Genomic DNA, 22,881 nt, shown 5'->3' with positions numbered 1-22,881 from the left:
TGAAGGAGGGAGGTGTTAACCAAGAATACCGTATTAGAATATGACAAATTCACATAATCCTAAAATTTAAGTATAAATTGCAAAAACCATTGCATTAATCCCACATATTCTTTGTGCTACACTGGATGTGCTTTATGGAATTTAAATGAATGTTGTGGCATTATTTTTCAGCCGGATATTAATTTTTAATAAATATATTCTTAAATATGGGTATATGTATCTTATGAACACATTTCTGAATTTATAAGCTGCAAAAGTAAACAAATTTAATTTATTAAATGTGATGTGGGGTGGGGAGGAGACAACGACCAAGTTCCAAGACAATTAATTCGATTGTATGCTTTGTAGATTACCTGGTAACCTACATTTTATCCAAATGCCACCTGGGACTGAGCTTGGTAATAAAGACAATTTAAGTGGAGAAGTGGGGGATGCAGAAGTACTCAGAAGTATGTATGTGTCCATTCTAAATATGCTCAAAAGCCAAAAATATATCAGAGGAGTAGGGATCTAATTTTCTGAAGTTCTACTATGTGCTACACTTATCACATTATTTCATTTAATCCTCTCAAATGTCTTGTGGAATGGGTATCATTATCCCCATTTAGTAAAGAATACACTGAAAACTGTAGAGCCATAGTCACACACTTAGAAAGTGCAAGAGCAGAGAACAGAATCCATCTGTTTGGCCTCAAAGCCCATTTGCTCTTTCGACTATTATCACATAGTTTTTTATGGTATCTACAAGGGATGGTACTAAATTCTACTTTATTTCTGATTGATCTCTATTAAAAAATAGTTTTTAAACACTTTACTTTTCTCCATTTCCAGAGTCTTATTCATTATTAACTATTTTAGGGAAGCAAACATTTACACAGTAGAAATCCGACATTTAAAGAAACCCTTCAGTTAATCTTTCTGAATTTAAATCATGCTCCTCCAGTTGCCTTTCATCTAAATTTGTGATTTCTTACAGAAGAGCATACATGTCTAAATACTAATGCTTTAAAAATAAAAGAGCTAGAAAAAAAAAAATCTCACCTTAAATCTACACTTTGTATCACAGCAAAAGGAATCATATTTTTTTCGGCACTGGCTTCAATGTCCTGGATAATGTCTTCATCATTCTAACAATTTTGAGCTCCTTGTGAACCAATACCATTAAACACACAGTTATCTCCCATGACACTTAGCACAATGACCTATACATGGCATGTACTGAGTGCTGACTGAATGAACAAAAGGAGCAGAAAGAAACTACCATAACATTGAATATTTTATAATAAAAACAAAATTCCAACCAAACATTAGTTACTTTCAATATTTGGTGAGATACAATTACAGCAATAGTATGCATAGTAAATGCATGCAAAGATACATATTATTTCTATTTAGGAATATGTACAGTAATGCCAAACTCCAACCTATTCCTTGTTATAAGGAGGGCATAAATTTAGGACATTTATTTTGGAAGGGGATAAAGGCAGCCAGGAAAGGGACCTAAAAGAACTCTGAAGAGGGTTGAGTGTTGGAATAATCTGAAATGTATTCAAATACTTATTTTCATTCATTGTAAAAAGGTATCCTTATAAAAATTAATATTGCAAAACAAGAGACGACGACCATCTCAAATTTATGTATCAAACAAGACCAGAATATTTGGATAATTGCTAACAAAATGTCTGATCATGATAGAACGTGCTGTAAAGAGAGATTAAAGGACAAGACATCTAAGTTTGAAAATATAGGAATTACAGAAAGGAAGCAATCTGTTTTAAGGACCTGGTCGCTGCAATTCAAAATAAGAAACTATGGAATGCTATGCCTAATCACAATCGGCAGGAGACAGAAGAACAATAAATTATATCTATGCCCCTATGTTTCTAAAGTGGCCAGCATTGGAACATGCGTGTAATTGTATGAAAGTAGCATTTTAGAACAAAACATTACAAAAAATGTTTCTGCCTTTGCTTTTTAGGGAAAACAACAACAACTGGAAATTTCTAGAGTAGTCAAGCTCTGCTTTGATTTACATGTCAAATAAAAGCAAAATATAACCATGTAAATTACTTAAAACCTTATTGGTACTTCACTATTTTCAGATTCTACAGGTTAGAAAAACAAATGTCTGTGGGAAATAAAAATTTTAACCACTGAGATATTACCTAATGGGATAATCATCAAGTCACAGTACAGAATTAAGAGACTATTTAAATTTACACTGTCACTGTACAAGCCCACGTACCACTTGGAAAAGGAAGGCTGACGTCTAAACCCCCCACATATATCTAGGCAATCTCTCCACCCACTAGTTAGTGTACAAGGAACATTGCTTTTCTAAAAACATTACAAAATTGACACTTCCATGGGCTTTTAAAATTTACAAACCAGGAATCGTAGTAAAAACAGTGACAGGCAAGGATTCAGTTAAGCATTGATACAGGCATTTAAAAACCTGCTAAAAATGAATTTGATTCTGTACTGTGTTCTAAAATGCAAATTCAAGAAATAAAACTTCATATACCTGACTAATTTACTATACATGTAAAGTACCTGTATCCTCTTGTTTATATACAATCTGACTTCCTAATTCTAGATAAACACATATTAATGGCCTGGAAAAATACTAAATATATACGATTGACTTGTAATTCAGCAGCTAGATTTGCTTACACATCCTCTTGATATCAATAGCAAGAAAACAAAAGAGATTGTCATAACTAAAGGCTCTTTTCCCAATCTCCATCAGCACCCACAATATCTACCACTTCACGGCTTCACTGCAACTGGTATATCTAATAAGAATTGCTCTGTGCCATAAACAAGGGTAATATCTAAATATGAACATTATTCAATTTTAAACATGAAATTTTATTTGCATTTTGCATACTGATGAACAATTTTGAATGATTTTTTATGTTATATGCATAGCACCAAAACGTAATAAACGCTTAAGTCTAATTTTCTTTTTCTATCTCATTTGAGAAAATTGATAATCTAAAAAAGTATAGGAGCACATTTTGGAAAATTATTACATTATTTATATGTTGTGAAGCCTTCAGTATAATAGTAATGTTTGAGACATGTTCTTAAAAATGTTCTACACATTAAAATATATAATTCTCCCTTGTGGTACAATTACTCAAAAATACATTGATAAAATCATACTAGTAATAATATATAATAACAGAAAATATACAATTCCCCATTCATATACTTCTGAGTTAATTTTCTAACTGGCAAAGAGCACAGATGATTTTTTTCACTCGAAGGATAAAATTATGTTCATCTGGGAGCATATTCGTAGCCTAAGCTTCTGCTACATGCAAAATGCCAGGCTTGGCCCGGTACAAAAGAGAGCTAATAGCCAAGTAGAAGAAAAAGACACGTATGAATAACCACAATTCAAGAACTCTGCGGTAAATGCCATAGAGTAATACAGAAAAGGAGCCATAGGAATTTGAATGAGGAATATGTTAGTTTCAGCTACAGGAATAAAGGAAGCGTATCCTCCTTTGGGGAGAAGGAAAAATAAAGAAGCTCTACATATTTGTGTAGGGATTGAGGCAAGGAGAAGAGGTAATTTGTTAATTATCAGTGTTCACGCTCCTTAATTATTTTGATTTACTGAGCTAGGAATGGGGCTGTCAAGGTATAAGGGTAAGGATGGGAGAATGAGGCTGGGATGGAAACTGACTCCTATTATAGTAATCTCACATAAATTTTGGAATATTAAAATGGCTGTGGAAAACTGAAGTAGGCTGGGCTCTAAAAGAGCTCTGTCTAAAGATATAGCTGCATTTACAGATAAGAAGGGTTCTTTCTGCATAGTGATAAAAGTCGCCTTATCTACTAAAAGGATCCAAACAAAATCTGGAACTCAAAGTAACTCAAGGAAGTTAAAACTCCCAAAGCAACTACAAAATTGAAGGGAAAATGAGCAGTTACCATTTAAAAACATCTCCCAGAAGTCATTAATAGTACCAAGTAAATCTTTGCTAATTTATAGCTTGATATATACATAATTTAACCTACCATGAAAGTAGAAGTCTCCTCCAAATTATCCAGAGAAACTAAACATTCATTAGGCCATGTGAAATAATATACAAGCCATCTTCAATAACAACATATATTTGGAAGGATTCAATTCAATGCCACTATTATATGGGTTTCATTAGAATGGGGAAAAAAGTGAAAGGAAAGCTGAATAATTTTAATCTATAAAATTATCACTCAGAGAAAAATAATTTTTTAAAAGCAAAACAGTTCATTATTTCTAAGGGGTACCATCCATCCTGATACTTTCCATAGTATATTTTCGATATAAATAATTCCAAAGGAATTAATTCTTTAAATATTAGGTACAAGATAATTTTCCTCAATATCTGCAGTATAACTTTAAAAATGTTTTAGGTTTTAAAAATATAAAAGCCATCCTTTAACATTAAAAAATTAACCAACATTTTTAAAAAGACTTCATAGTACAAAGTGTTTTGTTTTTCCGTATCTATAAGGCAAACCACCACTGCAAAACTTTGTGGTCAGATACCAAAGGCTATAAAGGATTACATTTTCAGTCTCTATTCAGCAAGAATATGAAGCAGATAATGAAGATACCACTGCATATTTTATATATTACCTTACATTTATGACAAATGTATATTAATACAGAATATTTTTCTCTGCTTTAATACTTTCTTTCAATATATAACGATGAAAACTTAGCAAAAAAAAAAAAAGCAGGGCCATTACAATAGACCTAAAAAGATCATTAGCATTTTCTCAGCTTTAAATGGAAAAAGTGTTGGTTGTCTAGCAAACAAATTTTCCTTTGCCAAAAAGAAATAAAAAATATATCCTAACCAAGATGGGTAATTAGGATGTAAACAAATACTTCTAATTTCCATTATCATACACAGAAAATAATACACATTGTTATAATTTTAATCACCAAAAAAGCTGCAGTTCCATTTAACAAATAACTTTCAGTGTCTGACATTTAAGAGAAAAGGCTTAAGATCCATGCTTCACCAGCTCTATGAACATGTCACAACAGCATTTCATTTTACAGTTAAAAGGTACCAGTAAAATACAGCCATATATATGTATGTATATAAACATGTGTGTATATATATATGTATATACACACATATATGCCAACTTTAAAAATTTTAACTGTAAAGCAAAAAGAAATCACTGAAGGGGAATATTATATTTTAAATGACTTACCTTTCGCCCATCACTTGCATGGCAATTCACATTTAGAGGAGTCAGTAAAGCCATTAGTTTTTCTTCATTACCACTCCTACAAAAAGGTAGTAAGTTAATTCCTATAAAATTATAGCGCTTCTTATGAATGTTTATGGATATTTTTCACAAGAGAGTAGAAAATGACATGGGCTTGCTTTGATTTCTTTCATATGGTTCTGAATGAATCTCTTTTGCTATATTCAATTCAATCAATATATTCCTAATAATTCCTGTTAATCATCATACAGTGGTATATCATAGATAAGGTAGCTTTCTACATTTTTGTTTTATTTATCTGCATAAAGTCACCTTCTTAATTACAAACAAACTTTACTCTGATAAGTGATCTAAAACACTGGAGTTAAAAACACATATAAAATGCTGTAAAAAGCTAATCAATTAAATTATAAATGAACAAGAACAAAAGAAAATGGGTGAGAATTTTAACATTTACTTCATGCCCCTCATTCAAGCTTGGCTAGAAAAATTTCCAGAGAAAAATAAAGATATAGGTATTTAAATACTCCAAGAATATCATTCGAAAAGCTCGGCGACTCGGGTTTGCAGTTACCTTAAGAAATGTTCCAAATAAAATTAACCTTACAATCATCACCATATTGAAAGACAGTCTCATTTAATACACTAATCGTGCAAAATAAAGTATACAAAGATTTAGTATAAGGTCTTATCCGCATTATCGTATAAAATCCAAGCAAGACAATAACATGTTATAATTTTTATAGTCCTCCACCTGCCCTCCCCCTTTTCTCCCTTAAATGCATTATACTCACTTAAAATGAATGGAATCACTTACCTAGCAGCTTCTAGGAGTTCGTCTTTCTTGTATTCACCTAGATGATTGCAAAATATCATGCTGTTAGCATTTGGCAGAAGACAGATTAAGAAATGCAGTAGGCAGCAAAGAGAGAATTAAATAGAAAAGAACAGAAAAAGAGAGTCCACACCCCGCTGGGTGATGGAGCCGTGACGTTAGCCAGCTTGTGAAGGCAGCATCACCAGTGCCTTGGAGACGGGCAGCAAATTGACGCAGCTTCTTGTCCAATCCTCAGATGAAATAGCTTTCTTCAGACGACCAATGAATGCTAAATCTTGTGTCCAGAAACACATTCCCTCTGATAACAGCATGCCATTTGAAGACAATGTCCCCTCCCCCCTTTTCTATTCAGGCTGTCACAGTATACTTGTGAAGCATAATACATTCGGAGACAAAAGCAAAATAATGTGGCTCTTTAAAGGTACAAATTACTAGTCTTCAAAAAACCTCAGTTTTATTTGTAATGACATGGAAAGTTTTGTCAAAAAAAAAAACAAAAAAAACCAACACATTAATTACCATTGCTGAGCTTTATGGCAGAAGAAAAAAAATATCAGGATCATGAAGACTTTGCCTCGATAGGGTAGGTCTGTAGACTAGAAATACGTGAACTACGTACCAAATGCTATGAACCCCTTGCAGGCAGTGCTCTAAAAACCAAAACAGTGAATACATTCTCAAATGACAATAATATTCTAACGTGCTGCAACCTACACTTTATACAAATTCAATACCAAAGTTTAACAACAAAGAATCTTAAAAATATTTTTTAAAAGGAGACTGGGGTCTCTGAGAATAAGCAGACATCCAACTATTAAGATGTGAATAATCTTTCTCCATTCTATTTTTTAATATATCACAGACTGAAAATAGGTATATAATTTAGAATCTTCAATACAAATTTCTTAGGGCATTCAAGAACTAACAAACAAGTCTTTGCAAGCACAATTGAAGGAATTTGAGTAATATAGAGTTTGCTCACTGAATAAATAAAAGGAACAGCCAGGACCGTGATTCAGCTATAATATGCTGACTCAGTTTGCTATATCATTAAAGAAATAATTACACAAAATGTCTAAGCAAGTAATTGTGTGAAGGCAAATATTAAGTATACATATAAAAAATAAAATTTTAGATTAAAATGTTATAATTCTATTAAGAAATAAGCTTAAACTACTTTTAAAAATCTTATCACTTATAAATATGGATTTCTCTGCATTTTGTTTATTTTGCTACAGAATGCAGAATATTGATGTAAATATTGTAAGGACGTCTCAGGACCATCAAGCACATGTTTAAATTCTATAACCCTTCATTAGCAAATATTTTTTTAGTTTAAACTTTTGTCTTGATTATTAGATGGAGATTTTATTAAAATCTAGAAACTGTAAGCAGTTATTTTCAAATAAGGAAAAAGTTGTTAAATATCTATTCTCTCCTAAGGGAATTTTATATACCAATAAAGTCACGCGCTCAACAATATACATGGATAAGCTAGAATGTATGCTTCATGGTAAGAGTCGGTCTTTCTAATTTCCCATGTATTGTATTCCAGATTCTTTAGCTAATTGGTAGTTTAAGATTTACATTATTCTAATCCCCCACAAATAAGGTTCTTGTTTTCCCAAAACCAAAGACCTACCTTTATTAAATATTTTAGGTGGCAATATGGAAGTGAATGAGTCAGTTTAAGAATCCCCTTCTGGGCTTCCCTGGTGGTGCAGTGGTTAAGAATCTGCCTGCCAATGCAGGGCACACGGGTTCGAGCCCTGGTCTGGGAAGATACCGCATGCCGCGGGGCAACTGGGCCCGTGAGCCGCAATTACTGAGCCTGCGCATCTGGAGCCTGCGCTCCGCAACAAGAGAGGCCGCGATAGTCAGAGGCCCGCGCACCGCGATGAAGAGTGGCCCCCGCTCGCCGCAACTAGAGAAAGCTCTCGCACAGAAACGAAGACCCAACACAGCCAAAAATAAATAAATAAATAATAAATAAATAAACTTATTAAAAAAAAAAAAAAGAATCTCCTTCTGGGAAAATAGTATGACCCATACCCTCAAACGCCTTAAGAATCAAGAGCAAAATAAGTGAAATTATGGGGTAATCTATAAAAGTCATTCATTTAGTCAGTCAGCAAACAATTATTTGAAAGTCCTATAGGCCAGATTCAAAACCAAAAAAGAAACTATCATCTCTAAACTCAAGGAATAATAGTCTATTAAACAAGACAAACAAGTAAACAAATGATGAGAGTAGGAAATCAGTCTTATGCTATGAAGAGTTTAAAGGCTAGTCTTAAGTAGGATTAATAAGAGGCAGGATAATTGTAGTTCAAGGAAGGTTTCCTGGAAGAAGGAAAACTTGTGCAGAGTTTTTAAAGGAAGAACAGGTAATCCTCCGGTGAAGAAGGGTGAGGGGGAAGGAAGCAACCAAAGTAAAAGAAATGAGAGGGGCAATGGCCGCTCAGTAAACCTGAAACAAAGCACATTTGCAGGGGAATGGGTAAGAATGAGGCAGAGAAGAAATAGAAAGATCACATGAATGGCACTCTAAGAAGTTTGAACTTTATTTTGAAAACAATGAGGAAATACTGAAATATTTTAACAAGTAGAATGCAAAGTATATTTAAAGATCTGTAAGTTTTGTGATTATTTAAAATATTCCCATATTCTACTCCAGTGAACTTTTCTTGGGGAGGAAAGTGGCCCAAACGGGGTAAAGGGAGGTGAAGACAATAAATTCGGACACAGTCTATATTTTGGTGTAAGTATACATTTCCTGATATACAGTAATCATACTGAAATTGAGAAGTGAAAGCAGCTACTATTGAAATTGAAGTCATAGTGAAACATGACTTTAGTAAGCTAGGAAATAAAACTGCAAAGTATTTGGCATCTCCAAAGTTCAAATCAGTCTACTTACATAAGCTTCTCATCAAGTATAGCTTATTGATATTTTCTCCAAAGGGCACTTTTTGAAGAAAAAAAAAAAGTTATTCCCTCATGGATAAACTGATAATAAACCAAAGCTTTCAAAAGGATACATATAAGTGCACCCAACAGTGGCAGACCCAGGTATTACAAATGACTTTCTACTTTCACTGTTAGAGATCCTAGTACTTTAATCAGCTTTTCTGCAATACATTCCAACATCCACTGTCTGGTGCCCGAGGACCACAATCCATAAACAGTCAAAGCTATTTTTCAAATGCTACATCGCAGAAATAAGTAGCATAATGAACTTAGAGTCCCTCACACACTCTGACAACAAATCTGAGCTGCTTACTTAACAGTGAAACCCCAGTTCTATTTCATTTTAGCTGCGAATCTGAAAATATTCTGACTGAGACTCTGGTGCTCTGTGGAGCATTTATATTCTTTAATAACATCCAGATAAAGGCTAGCAATAGATCAGCCAGAAAGGAAACTAGGCAATTATAGTCAAGATAATAGCAGCCAGAAATGGAGAAAACAGATGGCTTAAAATATTTTTCTTTGATTAGAATAAAATAAGTGGGGCTAAAAAAAAAAAAAGCAAGCCACAAAGTTTACTTTCCAAAATCTGAACTGTTTTTATTAGTAAACTAAGTGTTGATAGGATGCATGTAAAGATACACACACACACACACACACACACACACACACACACAGTCGGGGGGCAGAGGTAAGAGTTAATGTGTTAAAAAGTATCAATATGTTATCAGAAAGGTTAAAAATGAAAGTTAAAAAATAAAGGTTAAAAATAAAACTCCCCTTTGTATTTCTCTGAGGTAGTTAGAAACAACTTCTCTTTCACTTACTGTGAAGGTAAAATTACTTTTTGAATAAAAATGAAGAAAACCTGAATCAATAAATAGACGTCATAATTATTGACTTATCTCAATTTCAACATCTTAAGGGGCTTTCGTTCTTTTCTTCAGCAACTGACAGGATCAAAGCAGACTACATTTTCTAAAAATGAGTCATTTGGTTTTGTTGAGACGGTACAACGTGGAAAAATTATGAACACAGAATCATAAATTCTTAAAGCAATAAAGGACTAAAAAAGAATTTTGACCTTTCTTTTCTCTACTTTGAAACCATGCATAATACATGCCTATCAGTAACATCTCTTGTTATATGCAGTGAGGGGGGGTGTAACTTGCAAGTCACCTTTCTCCTGTCACCTCATCCCCAATTTCAGAATAGCTTTCCTAAGGGATCATCAACATATTATTTACAGTTAATGAAACTGACACCAAGACAATTAAATGAATTGCCTAAGGTTTCACTGAGTATTATTCACTATCTGTCAAGCCCTGAAAAAAGGCTAACGTGAGCAGAAACTAACCAAATCTACGTTTTGGAAGAAGCGATGTAAACAAAAGAGTAACAAAACAATGATAGTAATAAAACAATTTTAAAAACAATACAAGAACTAGCTTTAAGCAGGTTGAACATATTTAGATAACATATGCCAAATATTTCCATCAAAACTACTTTAAAGCAGGGAACTTTCACATGAGCTTGTAAACATGGGCCAAAAAAAAAAAGTAAGCATATAAGTTTTACCTTTTAGTTTGTTTTAACATTTTGGACCAAGGGAATAGGTAGGAATGAAGACAATGTATTCCAGGTCTATTAAAATGACCAATACATTTTGCATTTCCCACAGCATGTGTTAATTCCTCATGCCTTAGGTATCTCAAGGTAAGAGCTACGTTAAGACTTCAATCAAGAATCTCAATTATCAAGTTTAGGGACCCTTTTGTTGCTGAGGGCTAAGTAGTACCATGAATTGCTAATTCTCATACAGATACTTTCTCATCAAGCTGCCAACAAATACAAGAGATGAACTGATTCTTGTAACTAAACTGACAGCCAATATGGGGAATAAAATATTAATTTAGGTGACATAATCCATTGTGCTTTCACTAACAGATTTGATATTTTAGAAACAGCTACGTAGTTGTGGAAGGAATTTCACTGAAGCACCAGGAAATAATCTGATCTCAAGATGTTAAGCTAGGTCTTCCACCGAAAGCAATTTTCAGACAGGCTGATATCTACTATACATACACATGGCCCCAGGAATGATCTGCATCCTCTCTCTGAAATTATTTTTTGAATTATTTGAATTATTTATTTCAATTGTTAACTGAATTATTATTTCGCTCTCTGAGATCTTTCATAAATATTTTCAGGACAATGTTGGGAAACAATTACAAAGTATTAAGAGTCCTCGATGCCTTCTTCCAACTTCTGAATCCTATCAATCTTCCCACTCATTCTGATTCTGGCTTCAAAGTCCATAGCATTAGAGAAGTCTAGAATCACGATCAAACTAAACGCTCCACATCGATTCTAAACAAGGAATAATTGGGGGCTTTAAAATTTTAGGCTTGAATAGAGTATTTTCCTGGTGGAGATCCTTCCTATTTTCTGCTCCCTACAACTCTGACCTTTCTAATTCGCTAACATTAAACCTGTGCTACAGTACCAACGTAAACTCTAAGCTGGCTGTCCAGTACAGTGAAGCTTGAGAAGAATTTTCCAATTCTTTAGAAAAATGGAGATGTCCCACACATCCTGCCCTGCAGGGCAGCTGAAAATCAATTTTCAAAGATAAAAGGCCCCCAAATACAACCATATTATCTTATAATATTTAAACGATAAAAATTATAATGTATTACATGTTAACCAAAAAACCTAAACCAAGGTCCTAAAACATTAAAAAACACGAAATTACACTCAGACGTTAACAAAGGCTCTGCAAAAAAACCATATAATGCAGTCAATAAATAATATGATTGTTACCAACCAGTTTCTTTGTATGCAGTAATATGTCTTCACTTAGCCCCAGTGACATCTTAGATAGGCATCCCATTTATGGACACTTAAGTAGGGTTTCAAATAATTTATACCTGCTTCTGACATTCTGTCAATTGTATTTGGAATGTAACTCAAGACTTTTCACGGATTTGTTTGTTTGTTTGTTTGTTAAAAACGGAAGTATTAAAATCTGGGACATAACTACAAACACACACTGGCCAAAAAAATGTTGTATTATAATATATATGCATTCTCTAAAGTTGGGTATTAAAAACCAGGAGAAGTATTCCTAATGCACACTGTTAACCAATGAGACATTCCGCAAAGTGTTCCTGTACTTTAAAAAGACCTTTTGATATGTCACAAAGAAGATAAGAAGGGAGGGAGGGACGGAGGGAGGGAGGGAAGGTAGGAAGGAAGGAAGGAGATCTCATTCTAAGCATGTCAGATTGTGATGCCATGTATGGTGCAGTGTCTGGGTGCTTGGAATGCCCACCACTGCTTAAGCCATCAACTATCTGTGTAAATGGCTGGTCAGGGCTGAGAGAACTGGGATATTGACTTTTTACTATCACAATGTTTGCTGTCCAAAAATGGTCTGGAAAAGTAAAATCGTATTTGATCCAAAACAGGCCAATAGTTTTACATTCTTTGTTCTATATCAGGGATCCTTCTTCTATAGCAATCAACCCACAATTTCTTATGTGCCAATTCAAAATCCCCAAAGCTCTAAAAATTCATTTGGCAGCAAAACTTGACTCACCTGGTATACATAGCTATCATATACATTAATGTTTGATTATACGGTTAAGCCCAGACTCCTCTGGGATATTTTATGATATAGTAGATGTGCTATGTCTTTTAATATTTTATTTACTCACTGAAGTACAATTTACATACGTTAAAATTCAACCTTTTCAAATGTACAGCTCTATGAATTTTGACAAACTTATACAGCTGCGTAGCCACTATCTCAAAATTTGAACATCTCCATCACCCAAAATGTTCCCTCAGGCCCCTCTGTAATCAATCTATCCCAAACCAATAGCAACTGCTAAGCTAATTTCTTTCTCTGTAGTTTTACTTTTTATAGAATGTGATATAAATGGAATCACAGGATATGTAGACTTTTAAGTATGGCTTCTGTTTCTTAGTATAAATGCTTTTGAGATTCATTCATGTTTTGGGCTACCAATATTTGTTCTTTTTGATTATCAAGCAGTATTCCATTATATGAATGCACCTGAATTTGCTTGTCCATTCACCAGTTGATAAACACGTGGGCTGTTTCCAGCTTTTGCTGATTATGAATAAAGCTACTGTAAAAATTCAGACAGGATTTTGTATGGACCTATGTCTTCATTTCCCTTGGGCAAATACTTAGGTGTGTGGGTGCTGGGATGTACAGTAAATGTATGTTTCACTTTATAAGAAACTGACAAATCACATCTTTTTTAAAATTTGAAAAATTCTTTATTCTGGAATATAATCACGCCACCTACAGAAAGGAAAAAGAACAAAAGAGAAAAAGTTGACTAATGAGAAATATGACAGTACTGTACTGCTAGAAATCTCAACCTCACAGCTAGAAATCCCAATCTTGCCTCTTTTTGAGGGCAATTCACCTAAAAACTGAACTAATTTGCACAGCTTTTAGTTCTTCATTTCTCACTTGTTCTGTCTTTTGTATTTTTTTTTGAAATAGGGAGAATATACAAATTTAATCTCTTCATTCAAGGAACTGTTTTGTATGTAGTACCTGCGATCTCAGAGCTACGAGAATACATGAACAAAGCATATTTTGATTTACAGGAACCATACTGTTATCTGTGAAAAGGAAATCACTTTCCTGCAGTCCTTGCTCTTATCAGGATGGTGAGCCCCTCAATGCATCAGCCTACTGAGGGCTAGGAGTTTGGTGAGACACCTATTTGGGATAGTCAGACCTCTGCCTTCTTACACCAAATATAAGGAATTAAGGAAACTAAGGCTAATGCAGAAGTACAAGTGACTACTTTTTGAATGATGTAAGAATTGTCTTGTCTTCACTGTAATTATTGTTTATGATTGCATTTTATTCTTTGTATATTTTGTCCTGTTTACAAAGTCTCTGAAAGATGTAGTAACTTTGCAATTTTGGTCTTTTCAGGAAGCACCAATTATGATTTACTTCTTTAAGCTGCAAATGCTTAACTTATTTTTTTCTTATATTTCCCCCAAAGTATCACTAAATCTCTTATTCAGGGTTAGAGTTAATTAAACTTAGTGAAGTCTGAGTAATGGTGTTTTATCCTGGGCATAATCTTTCTCATTCAAACTCTCTCTCTCTCTTTTAATGTCACTCATTTATTAGTTCTCCTTTGAATAACATCATTTATTTATTCATTTAACAAATATATATTCACTATCTACAATATGCCAAGCATAACACAGCTACTACTACTGTATCATGTACTGAATCTTGAATTAGTAGGACAAAAGTGATGGAATCAGAGCTAGAACACGAGGAATGGTATCAAATCCATAGACTATATTATTCATTTAGCACGTTGCAGTGCACAGCTGTCACTGACGGAAGTATATCACACGTGTAAACATTATCTGTCAGGTATGTTAAGGAAAAGATGTTGAGGACCACTTTCAGAAGATGACAGAGCTAAGCACTATGTTCTTAAAGCTTTTAGATATTTACCATTGACAGTGAGAGAGAGATTGAGGCATTGAGTGTGTGTACGTCTGTGTTAATAAAGGATTTAGATCAGGGAAATGATAGTTCCTAACTTCGGGGGGGATCACGAAGCACTTTAAGGAGCTAATGAAAGCAGCTTCAGACCCTCTCCGTAGGGAGAAAATTCTTTGCACATATGAAGACAAACTCAAATTTTTGCCTACAGTTTTAGAGTTTTTACAGAATCGTTGGAGTCTATGAAGTTATTACAGGTTAAGAACTGCTGTTAAAAAAAAAAAGTACCTCTGACTTACACTCATTGATTCTAAATATAATCTTAAGGCAGGCTTGGCACGATAAACTAGTTTGATATCCTTATTTTATACATGACTCAGCTAAGACCCAGAATAAGTACATAACTTGCCTAAAATTTTAAAACTATACAGTGGCAAAGCTAGGACTAGAATCCATGTCCTTTGCCAGTATTTTTAATTGGAGTAGTATGGGGTGATTTCCTGAAGTAAGTCATACATAAGCTTGGCCATACATTTTTGGGCAGGATTTTAACATGTGGAAATGGATTGGAATTTGGATAATTATCAATCTGAGCAAAGAAGTGCAGGAAAATGGAACGTGTACTGGGGAAAGGTGACTGATGTCAAATTTAGGGTATATGTTGGGAAGGTGAAGTGGAATGGGGGGCACTGAATAATAATTTAAAAAGTAAATTTATATTTTAAAGGATCTTGAATGTTAGGTTGTAGAGTTTAACATGGTTTTGTAAGGTATAGGAACTCTTCGTTTACTTTTCTTTTCTTTCTTTTTGAGCAGGGGAGTAAACTAATTAAAGCTGAACTTAACCTGGTAGCTCAATGAACTAAGACCTGGAGACACTGGGGATTAGTTACAGGGCTGTTGTAGCAAGATGGTGAGAAGAAAAGTACATAAATGGTGGCAGTAAGAATGGAAAGAATGTCAACTAGAGAGAAGGCATTGAATGGATCACAATGCAGCAGAGCTTATATTTGATGTGTTAGTTTTATGCGTCACCTGGGATATCATGTTACATAGCTATAAATGGTAAAATTTAAAATATTTACATCTCGATCTTAGATTAATACTTCACCCAATAATCTTTCTGAACATGATCACAGTAGCAACACTTTGCTAATTCAGCTTCTACTTAATGGATATATTACCACAGGCTCAGACTTCATATACTGAGAAATGTCCATTAAATTAGAATAATCTATTTAAATAATATAGCTAATTTATTTAATTATTAATTTAGATGTTGAAACTACAGTCTTTGATTCTTGCACAGCCTATTTCAAGACAGACATTGAGAGTTCATAGTTCACCTAGGAGGCGTTTCAGACATATTAAAGAAAATGTTCTCCAAGAGAAATAGTTTTAGAAAAAATAAAAGACTATAAGAGAGGTACTGAGGTATAATGTCTGGAAGGCCAGTTTGCTCCTTTCCTGAGCATAATATTAGCTTAAAAAAAAAAATCCAATACAGATGAGCATTCACTTAATTTACTTAACTACTTTCTTATTATAAAGTTAATATAATGGGCTAGTGTACTAACATGATAACTACTGATTTTGACTTTCTTCTTAGACTTTTATCTACTTTTCTTATTTTGTTCAACTGAGAAGGAGACATATGAGGAAGTTTATTATTTCCGAAAAATATGGAGGAAAGATTTTAAAGTTGAGGAAATGAAGAGGACATATTTGCAATTTTTTGGGAAAAATTATTTCGTAGTATTTTGCTTTGGGAAATTGTTTCAAGTCTGTCTAAATGTAGATCAGGAAAAACATCTTTATTTGAAGTAGCAAACCGGAGAAACAGAAGTAGATGTTCAAGTTCAGATAATCTTAAAATTACATATCTTACTGGGATATATTTTCCTATGTATAGAAGCAGGAAGCCACATGTCAACTGTACATTTTAATTTTCTTATCTGGAATATATTTAACCCCATCCCTTAGTATCAGTTTTATTGTCTAGTTCCATTTTATTTTAAATACCTAGCAAAACAGGGCAGCAACAATTATATCAGAAACATGTATAAGATAACTGTATATCAATAATGAAATCTGTGTCAACATTCCATGTCTTTTGTGTGTGCTAATATGAATTTCTTAGCAGAAATTAGATTTATATCAATGCTTGATATTATCTTTTCAGTAGATGGTTATTCAGAACTTCCTTGTTCCTCTTATATTTCAGAAAGCTACTTGGATTAACCTGTGATATGTATCACTTCATGCATACAACCCTGCCACGTTGTTCAAAACATTAATCTGTTTTTCCATGGTTAGGTTTTAGCTTCGTACTACCCATAACTTTACTGTAGAAATTGCCTATGAGAAACATTTACTACCATTTCTAAACAAGATGACCAAAGACAGAGATTGCAGGTACTACATATGAAAGTTTCTTGAAAGAAGAGATGAAATCTGTATACTAGTTTTAATAACAAACAACAAAAATGAATTCTTTTTGAAATAATTTTAATATAAATACTTCACATCAAACATTAAGAAACATTTCTGATGAAAAAAAGTGGTTTTGAATATTTCAGTACTTTTACTCTTCGATGGGCTTATTTTGCTCCCATAAATTTATCAACTACCTTCATATAAAAATTATCACTTAGCCTTATTTAAAAGCTGCAACCATAAAAATTAATTCTCTTGGAAAAGTCAAGGGCTAAATCACTCTAGATAGCCACGTTTTCAACATACTGCTAATTTAGCATTTTAATTCTCCTGCTCTTGAGGGAATTTCTTTCTGAAATACATTAAACACTTCTATGCATTCAAAAATGGATTATTCAAAATATAATTTAACATTTCTTGACAAATCAGGGCCAATTATTTTGAACCTAGACCAGATTGTACAATAATATAGCAAAGCTCTCTGGGCCTATTGAGATGTGCCGATCCAAAATGGCTCCAGAATGCTATGCATTTTATTATTTTTTTCATGTGTAATTTATTTTTCTCTTTTCCATTGTGCTAATGAATAACCTCTGTATGTATTTCCTTTTAGTTTAGAGTGTCTAAAAATGCTGTCTAGTAGAAACATAATTCAAAGCACATATGTAATTAAAAATTTTCTATTAGCCATGTTATAAAAAGGTAAATGGAGGACACTAATTTTAATAAGGTACTTTATTTCATCCAATATATCTAAAATATTATCATTTCAACATGTGGCACTAGGCCTGTTTCACATGTCCAATAGCCATCTGTGGCCAGTAGCTACTGTACTGGACAGTGCGCATCGAAAACTATCATGAGCTGGAAGATTACAAAACTTGGTAAACACTGTCACTATGGAGGAGCAAATTCCCTCTGAGTGATGTAAGGACTCTCCTAGGTATAAGGAGCTCCCGATTCAGAGCATGACTTCTGGACATTTATTTGGTAGGCGTGGAGTGATGCATGGGAGAGAGAAGAAAAGGGAAAGGGAAGGGGAAGAAGAAATAAGAGAGAAGGAGAGCAGTAAAAACAGAGGTATAAATGAGGTTGGGAGGGGGAAAGAATCCAACAATGAAGCAGGTGAGAAGACTAGAAACTCAGAGGTGAGTAACACCTAAGAAGTATTGAGCATTAATGACCAGAATAATGCAAAAATGAGGCTTTTCTTCGTAGGTAATCTAGGTCTTTCAAAGATGTATGCAATAATGATGAGAATGCATAGCTATTAAGAACTGAAGAAGCCTTGCAACGTACTACAGTATCCAGAGAAAGGGACCAGTATGGTTAATGATGATTCATGGGTATAGCACAGCTTTTTATAAGGCTACCTCATTCAAATGCAAATGCCAAGAAGTGACTAAGAATATGCTTAGATAGTATATCAAATACACCACTAATCACTTTTACTGAATCTTGTAGAGATGAACAACTGTATCAAAAGAAATATAGACCATTTCTAGTGACTCTGGAAGTCCTGGGCAAAAGACCAAAGGACTTGCTAAATTCATCATTTCTTCCTGCTGACTAACTTAAGAGAAACGGAAATTTGGAAAAAAAAAAAGAGCTGGCTTTCAAGATAACATGGAGGAACAAAATCTGGTCTTGAGGAACCTGACCATCTTAAGATACAGAATGATGGCAACTGATGGCAAGCATTACAAGAAGAACATAAAGAATTAGGATAAATACAGTGTCCTGCTATTAGAGTAAAAACAAAACAAAACAAAAAGTCAACTGTTCAAATATATAAGTCAAGAAAGACTAAAAACTGGCTTAAGATTAGCCCAGATTCAACTACTCTGTAGCTGGTTTGACAGGAAGCTCAATGAATCAATGTGACAAATTTACAAAGAAGCACATGGAAACTTGTTGTATCAGCAGAATTAAAAAAAAAAAAAAAAGGGTGGGCTTCCCTGGTGGCACAGTGTTTAAGAATCCGCCTGCCAATGCAGGGGGCATGGGTTCGAGCCCTGGTCCGGGAAGATCCCACATGCCGCAGAGCAACTAGGCCTGTGCGCCACAACTACTGAGCCTGCGTTCTAGAGCCCGAGAGCCGCAACTACTGAAGCCCGTGTGCCTAGAGCCTGTGCTCTGCAACAAAAGAAGCCACTGCAATGAGAAGCCCGCGCACCACAGCGAAGAGTAGCCCCCGCTTGCCGCAACTAGAGAAAGCCCATGCACAGCAACGAAGACCCAATGCAGCAAAAAATAAATTAATTAAATAAATGAAATTTTTAAAAAACGGGGTGAGGGGGCTATCTGGCTTACAGTATAAAAGACTAAGGTGGTAGAGGTGATGGTTACAGTTATACAAAGGGTCCCGTCTACTCTTGTCTGTATTTCAGAGGAGGCTCTCCAAAAGAAAAATGCTTAGCCACATACAATGTAGTTCCAAAAAGAAGTTACTGTATTTGGCTTAATTAATGGAAGAAATATTTCTAACCATTTAAGTTATTCAACAATGGACTAATTATGGCTGAAAGTTCATAGGGAAATAGTGTATTAATGGCATGTTGGAATTTAAAAAAAAAAGACTGAACAGACTTAAAAGGAGAAGGTAAAATGCTCTAATTGAGTCTGGATGGTATATTACTGCTGTCTTTAATCTTTTTTCCTCCTCTAACTTCATGACTTTCATCACAAAGATCGGGGTGGTTTGTGCATATGTCCACTGGGGGCACGTGACCTGGGCCTGGCTTGGGAATCACTGGTAAGTCATATCAAGGAGCATTACCATTTGTGCCAGATATTTTGAATAAATCCTGGGTCAGCTACTATCTAGCCTCATGAGTTTGACCAAATCATTTAACCTTCCTCTGAGCTTCTTGTTTCTCATTGTAAAATGAGAAAGATAAAGCTTATCTTATGGGTTGCTTTGAGGGTCAGGGATAATATAAATAAAACACACAACAATGCTTTCCTTACAGTAAACCTCCAAGACAAGATAATGATGATGACGATGATGGTAAGAATAATGCTTTTCAAATTTTAAAGCAATTGCTTTACTAACAATTGTTTATTATTTCTCCCTGAAATCATCAGGGAGATAGGACCTCTTTTTCATTAGCATCAGTGAAAGAATTTTGATTGAAAACAACTAACACTTAAGGGATCTGAGAGAACAGATTTCTCCATACCCCACTAACTTTCTCTATAATGAAATGGCTTTAATATAATGAAAAGGGGGGGGGGGCATTTTATCTCACTGTCCTAAACACTTTGCTGGGTCCTTAGAAAGTTGTAATCACAACATGAGCAGAAAGCTATAAAAACTGATGTACAACATTAATCAAGTAGTGGAAAAAATAGAAGGTTTTAAATAATTTCCAAGAAAAAGTGAAAGCTATTCAGAGAAAGATAGTTAGAAAAACAATGCAGGTGAACTCTCCCTTCTCCTCCATATCCCAAAGAGATAGAATCATACTGAGATTGATAGAACCTTACAAAGAGTAAATCTCATTTCCTCATTAGAGAGAAAACTTCATTCCAAAAGAAAGATGTATATTTAGGTAGTAAGCTCCTATCATACAGATATTTGATGTTCCGTAATAAACTAATTGGTAACCTACTGACTTCTAGAAGCAGGCTTCAAGTATATCCATGTGTCAATAATGATAAGCCATATTGAAAAATATGAATTTGTTACTATATTTCATACATGTTTTGTTTTTTAATTTTTAACTTTAGATTTACTTTATATTATATATAATGATTTCAAGAAATACATATCAATTTTGGCATATTTTTATCTATCTACCACAGAAATGTACCAACTCTGCAATGTAGCAATCCTTATGAAATGTGACTGAAGGTTAATATGCACATAGTCAGTATTTTAAAGCATGAGGTTTGAGGTAAATTAAAGATAAAATCAATCTAACATTAGTACTATGTTAAATATTGAGGATGTGCAAGTCAGCCCTGCTGATAATGACTGTTTCCAACAGGACATGGACAAGGCCACATAAAACAATGTTTCTCTACAAGGCCGTACCACTGCTATAAAAATGATGGACAATCCTTTCTTCTGAGTTACTGCTGGTTTCTTTTATTTTCTTTTATAAATTTATTTATTTATTTATTTATTATCTTTGGCTGCGTTGGGTCTTTGTTGCAGTGCATGGGCTCTCTCCAGCTGCGGCGAGCGGGGGCCACTCCTCGCCACAGTGCGCAGGCTTCTCACTGCGGTGGCTTCTCTTGCTGCGGAGCACGGGCTCCAGACGCGCGGGCTTCAGCAGTTGTGGCACGCAGGCTCAGTAGTTGTGGCTCACGGGTTCTAGAGCGCAGGCTCAGTAGTTGTGGCGCATGGGCCCAGCTGCTCTGCGGCATGTGGGATCTTCCCAGACCAGGGCTCGAACCTGTATCCCCTGCATTTGCAGGCAGATTCTTAACCACTGTGCCACCAGGGAATCCCTACTGCTGGTTTCTTAATAATGACATCACCAACTTGAGCTCAGGATCAGTGCGGCTAGTTATTGATTACCCACACCCGTGTGTGTGTGTGTGTGTGTGTGTGTGTGTGTGTGTGCGTGTGCGCGTGCGCGCGCGCGCATGTGCGTAGGTGTATATGCCCCCAGTGTATCAGCTAAACACTAAATAAAGCACAGAAATCTATGATTTGTAGATTGGAGATATATATTTCCTTTTCCTTTTTTCTTGCTTCTTTAGCAGCAAGATATTAATTAGTATCTTAGAAAAATTAAAGAAAGGGCACATTTGAAACTCAAATCAGCAACTACCTATTACCATCTTCAGGAGAAGGTTCCAAGGTTATACATGCTCTAACTTTAAAAAACAACTAGCAAACCAGTGTGTGCACACAGGCAAACTCACTTTTACCCTCATTCTAGACAGTAACTTACTGTGTTCAAGTTCTGAATAATGATTCTGATCACTTGATGCCTCCTGATGGATTCAGAAGAAAGTGCTATCTATTCGGTAGAATGATACTGTTCTTGCTGAGAACAAGCTAAAGAAGAATTTTATTTTTTTTTTCCTTTTGCTTAGTTTGCTTATTGCATTTATTTTCTGCCAAGCTTACAGATGACTCAGAAGTAACTGGGGAGTGAAACTGAATAAGATCATTTGGTTTTAGTCTAGGCCATATTCTTTTGACAGTACTGATCAAAAGTACAGAAAAACAAAATATTCTAAATGGAAAAATACATAAAAATGTTAGATAGAAAATACTAAGTCTCAAAAGAGGACGGAGAACAACCCAGGTGCAGTAAATGCTGAGTTCTTGGCTTTAGTAATTCCTGCAGAGAATCAACTGCACCTTCCTCTGTGCTCCATAACACTTTCTATATTGTATGAAAAATAATTTGTGGGTCTGTCTTCCCTGCCTAACTTGAACCCCTTGAAGTCAGGGACCATATTTTATACTCTTTCTCATATCTCCAGAAGTGCTCAATGTATTTTAAAAAAGAGGAATACCTAACCCACGTTCCCATCCCTGGAGACGCCTGTGTTTCCTAAAAGGAATGTCTTATCCAGAGGAAGCTCCACTGCAGCAACAGAGGAGTCTACTGTATCTAAGCTTAGAACTAAAAATGCAAGTATTATGAGGTTACATAGGAAACCCCTGAAAAAAACCAACGGAACAGGATTAGGATACAGATTTAGAAAACTGCATTATAAATAAATCAGAGTGAGCAAACACAAAGTCTGATGTGGCGACCTGAAATTGTGGAATGAAAATGTTACGCTTTTAATTCAGTCAAAAAAAATTATTATAAGCATATACATATAACAGTACTTTCCAGTAAAAGTGTGGCTGGCTATTACTTTTTAGCTTTTTTTCGAACATATCTTTTATTCCTGA

The 22,881-nt window shown here is 34.6% G+C and overlaps 1 protein-coding gene across 1 annotated transcript in view; it reads right to left on the bottom strand.

Moving 5' to 3' along the window:
* Positions 1–22,881, bottom strand: part of TNKS (tankyrase) — a 179,164-nt gene that overhangs the window by 89,337 nt on the left and 66,946 nt on the right. Inside the window, exons 4-5 of the mRNA XM_068531939.1 lie at positions 6,065–6,101; positions 5,230–5,305 (exon numbers count right to left, since the gene is read on the bottom strand). Of these exons, the coding sequence (XP_068388040.1) occupies positions 5,230–5,305; positions 6,065–6,101 (113 nt within the window). The remainder of the gene's footprint in view (positions 1–5,229; positions 5,306–6,064; positions 6,102–22,881) is intronic.

The sequence above is a fragment of the Eschrichtius robustus genome, chromosome 21 (assembly GCF_028021215.1).
Source record: "Eschrichtius robustus isolate mEscRob2 chromosome 21, mEscRob2.pri, whole genome shotgun sequence".
Lineage (NCBI taxonomy): Eukaryota > Metazoa > Chordata > Mammalia > Artiodactyla > Eschrichtiidae > Eschrichtius > Eschrichtius robustus.
The sequence above is the reverse complement of the archived record's forward strand: the minus strand, read 5'-3'. Positions and strand labels throughout refer to the sequence as shown.